Source organism: Octodon degus, unplaced genomic scaffold, assembly GCF_000260255.1.
Source record: "Octodon degus isolate 3935 unplaced genomic scaffold, OctDeg1.0 scaffold00020, whole genome shotgun sequence".
Classification (NCBI taxonomy): Eukaryota; Metazoa; Chordata; class Mammalia; order Rodentia; family Octodontidae; genus Octodon; species Octodon degus.
The window spans coordinates 99570-103637 of NW_004524596.1; the positions used below are offsets into that span (position 1 = coordinate 99570).

The 4068-nt window shown below is 36.9% G+C and overlaps 1 protein-coding gene across 1 annotated transcript in view; it reads right to left on the reverse strand.

The window, feature by feature from the left end:
- Positions 1-4068, reverse strand: part of Memo1 (mediator of cell motility 1) — a 153892-nt gene that overhangs the window by 45891 nt on the left and 103933 nt on the right. Inside the window, exon 6 of the mRNA XM_004627710.2 lies at positions 4004-4067. Coding sequence (XP_004627767.1) covers positions 4004-4067 — 64 coding nt within the window. The remainder of the gene's footprint in view (positions 1-4003; position 4068) is intronic.

A 4068-nucleotide genomic window follows, 5' to 3' on the forward strand; every position in this document is an offset into this window, starting at 1 on the left:
TTTTTTACTGTCAACTGAGTTAACTGAGCAATAGGATAAGTCATTTTATGTTTCTTTTTTGTCTTTTTAAGACAGGTTCTCACTATGCCATTTGCGCTGGCCTTGAGCTCACTTTGTGGCCCAGGCTGGTCTTGAACTTGCCAAGGATCCTCCTGCCTCAGCCTCCCAAGTGCTGGGATTACAGGCATGCACCACCACACCTGGCATTATGTTTCTTTCTTTATACTGCTATTTTCCAGAAAGCTTTAAACAATATTATTTTTTAAAAATCTATTTAAGATAGCAGAATTATAAACAACATCTTATATACTTTTTAAAAATCATATGCATTCAACCATGACAAGACTAAAATGCTTTTACCGAAGTACTATCCTGGGTGCAGAAAATACAATGCAGGCTAGCTGCTGCAGGCAAAAAACACACCACAGAACTACCATAGCAAAGGAGATAGGACTTACATAGCATTCAATGAGCTAGCTATTTCACTTTAGCATCTACAAACATGATCAACCAAAATTTTCACCTCTAGCTACTCAATGTTACCCCTCTCATCAAAGGTACATCCTATTTCTCCCTGACTTGGAATTTCATCTTGTTAATTGCTTTGATCAGTAGAATAGATCTTAAGTGACACTGTGCCAGTTCTGGACTTAAGATATTAAACAGTAGGAAGTTTCTTCTTTTGCCCAACTGCTATCCTCAACTGCCATATAAAGCAGTCCAAGGCTATCCTGCTGAAGACAGAACCCATGTGCAGACAGACCTTGATGAATGAGTGACAAGTGGAAAGAGATAAGAACCAAGGAGAAATGAAGTGCCTCAGGAGAAAAGCACCATTATAACCCCAGATAGGAAGTGAGGGCAGCTTGAAGTTATCAACCTACATCAAATACCTCAACTGATGGCATAAAATCAGGGACAGGCAGTTACTACTGACACAGAAAATCGTGAGAAAAAGAAGTAGGCTGAAGAGATTTGTTATATTACAATAGATAGACTAAAAACTTGTATTTGTGTGCCAGGTATAGCAGTGCATGTCTGTAATCCCAGAAATCAGGAGGCTGAGGCAGGAGGAACAGGAGAAATGCCACAAGTTCAAGACCAGCCTGGGCTACCTAATCAGTTTAAGATCAACCGAAACTAGAAGACCCTAACTCCAAAACCAAACAAAGAAAAAAAAAAACCCACAGTATCTGGAAATGGGGTGCTTCTGTAAAAGAAACTTAAAAACATGTCATACTGGCTTTTGGGACTCAGAAAGGTGGATACCAGAAGGGCAAGAAAGAGACTATGAAAACTGTAAGTAAGGCCACCACTGGAAGAAAATGGAGGAAGGGCAACCACATTATATTCCAGCAGCAAAATCAGCAGTACTGCTCCCATGAAGTAACTTACAAGATTAAGTACATGCGTCATGAGCCTGTGGCTCTGGCTAAGACTTCCAGGCAGAATACCCAAAATGTCAGGGACTTCAACACAAGGAAGTACTGAAAAGTTAGAAGGGGAAAAATACTTGCTAAAGAACCAACTAACCTGCAAGCAGAGTATAAAGGAAATGCTTTTAACCAGGAACTGCTGGGTTAGAAAATAAATCTTTCTCATCACTAGACCTCCAGACAGCAAAAGACTATCAATGAAGATGGCATGAGGACCAAGACTGAATCGAGAGCACTGCCAAGAAAACACAGACTCACAATTATCAAGAGTGGATCTTTAATCTTTGTAAAGACCTCAAAAAAATTTAATTCAGTACTTACACACCACTTGCAGATAAGCAAAGAGGCTTCTAAAGAAACTTAAGAGGACACTGACTTGGGTCCAGAGTAAAAGTACTGTTCAAGAGAGACATGAATTATCCGCTACAGATAAAACTATTAAATCATCTACAAAGTCCACTGCCAACACTTCCTTCTATTCCTGTCTAGACGTACTAATTCTATCCTCAACAGGGGCAACTATCTCTCCCTCCCTATAATCATAGTAGACATAGCAATTTTACTTGTTTTTAAAAAGAGGATTGGCTAGGTATGGTGACACACACCTGTAATCCCAACCCTCAGGAGGCTGAAGCAGGAGGACTGCCTGAGCTCAAGAACAGCCTGGGCTATTCAGTGAGTTCCAGATCAGCCTGAACTACATAACAAGACCCTGTCTTTAAAATGACAGGGTCAACAAAAGAATTTAGTGGAAATAGTATTATGTAGTTTTAGACATAGATTTTATAAAACCTAGAAAGTTCTGGTTTTCCTCTCTTACAATCCTATCATCCCGTCAGGTAAAGGCTACCTTCCCAAAGAGGGTGAAAGAAGAAAAGAAAAACAAGGAGTAGCAACTGAACACCAGTCCTAAGGCCTTCGGCAGACAAGTGAGGCCACTGTGGACCCTTTCAGCCCATCTCAGCCACCTTCTTTAACATCTTATAAAACTGACCATGGTACTCACTGCTCCAATCTCTGACCCTAAAACTGTAAACAATAAAACAGCTGTGATTTTTTTTCTTTTCTTTTTTTTTTTTTTTTTTTGTACTAGAGATTGAACTCAGGACCCTATGCTTGCCAAGCAAGCGCTTATTCTACTGAGCTATCTCCCTGGCCCCCTTCAGCTGTTTATTTTAATCACTAAATTCTGGAGTAATTTGTTACTCAGTAATACATAACTAATAGAGGTAGTAAATACAACAAATATTTACCAGGTGTTATCTAAGAGTAGCAGTATTAAATAATGTAATTGTAGTTTAACACTATTTAACACTGGGTGTCGTGACATACAACTATAATCCCAGTTATTTGGAAAGCTAAGGCAAAAGGACCACAAGTTAGAGGTCATCCTAAGAAACTTAGTGAGGTGCTATTTCACATTTTTAAAAAAGGATAGGAGCACAGGGAGTAATAGCTCACTGGTAAAACACTTGCCTAGCCCTGGCTTCAACTGCCAGAATTGCAAGAAAAATAAAAGTAGGAAGATTATGAATAAGAATTGTGTTTAAGGGTTTCAAACTTTTATTTTTTCTAAATTTCCTATAATTCACATATTTTACTTCTGAAGTAAAATAAAAAAAATTTTTTAGAATCTCCCTTTAGATATTATTGTTTATTGAGTCTATTGTGCTAAAATTTATTAAGTCTAAAATTTTACAGGTAAACATTTCAGCAAATGTTTGGCAGAACCGGGAAGTGAACTCAGGCCCTTGCGCTTGCCAGGGAAACGCTTATTCTACTGAGCCATCTCTCCGGCCCCACCATATGCTTTTTAAAGATAATACAAAGAACAAATCCACTAATGGGATAATCTCTCCTTATTCAAAATGAGTCAAATTATGTATGAAATACTAAGAACATATTATGGAAATGATAGAAAAACTTAAAGAATTACAACTTACAAAAAAGTTTCTACTTCAAATGCCAAGCTACAGTAAGAAAACACTTGAAACAATTTTTTCATTGTACCAAAATAAATGACTACATGCTAAACAAAGTGCTAGGCACTGGGGTATATAATGGAAAACAAAACAGACATTATCTCTATCCCCACTCTGCTTTTAAGTCTACTGACATTCTATTATAGGAAGACTTTAATAGGTACAAAATAATCAAGTGTATCAGTCAAGCATAATAAAAGAGATCTATGTATGTTGTATAAGGTTGAAATAAATGACTTCCAAAGTTATTTCCAAGTATAAAATTTTATGCTTAATGCTAGCACTGCACCAGAAAACAAGGTAATACAGATACATCTGAAGAATAAAATACTAAGCAAACCAAGGTACACGCAAATACAAACATATCCACATAGGGTTGGGGTTTTTTTCATATTTCCACCTAAAAAACTTAATTCCTCTATTCAATCTTTATAAGGCTAAGTATTCATTATCTCAAAATTTTATTTTATTTCAAAATAATACAAATATTTAACTCTCCTTATCCTAATCATCATCTTACCCTACAATTCTATAGAAATCAATGTCTGTCATTTCTCTGAGATTTCTTATATTAAATCAACATACCTTTCCATGGCTTTAGCTGTGTAAGGCAAATGCATTTCAATACTGTGTTCATCTTCATCTGTTTG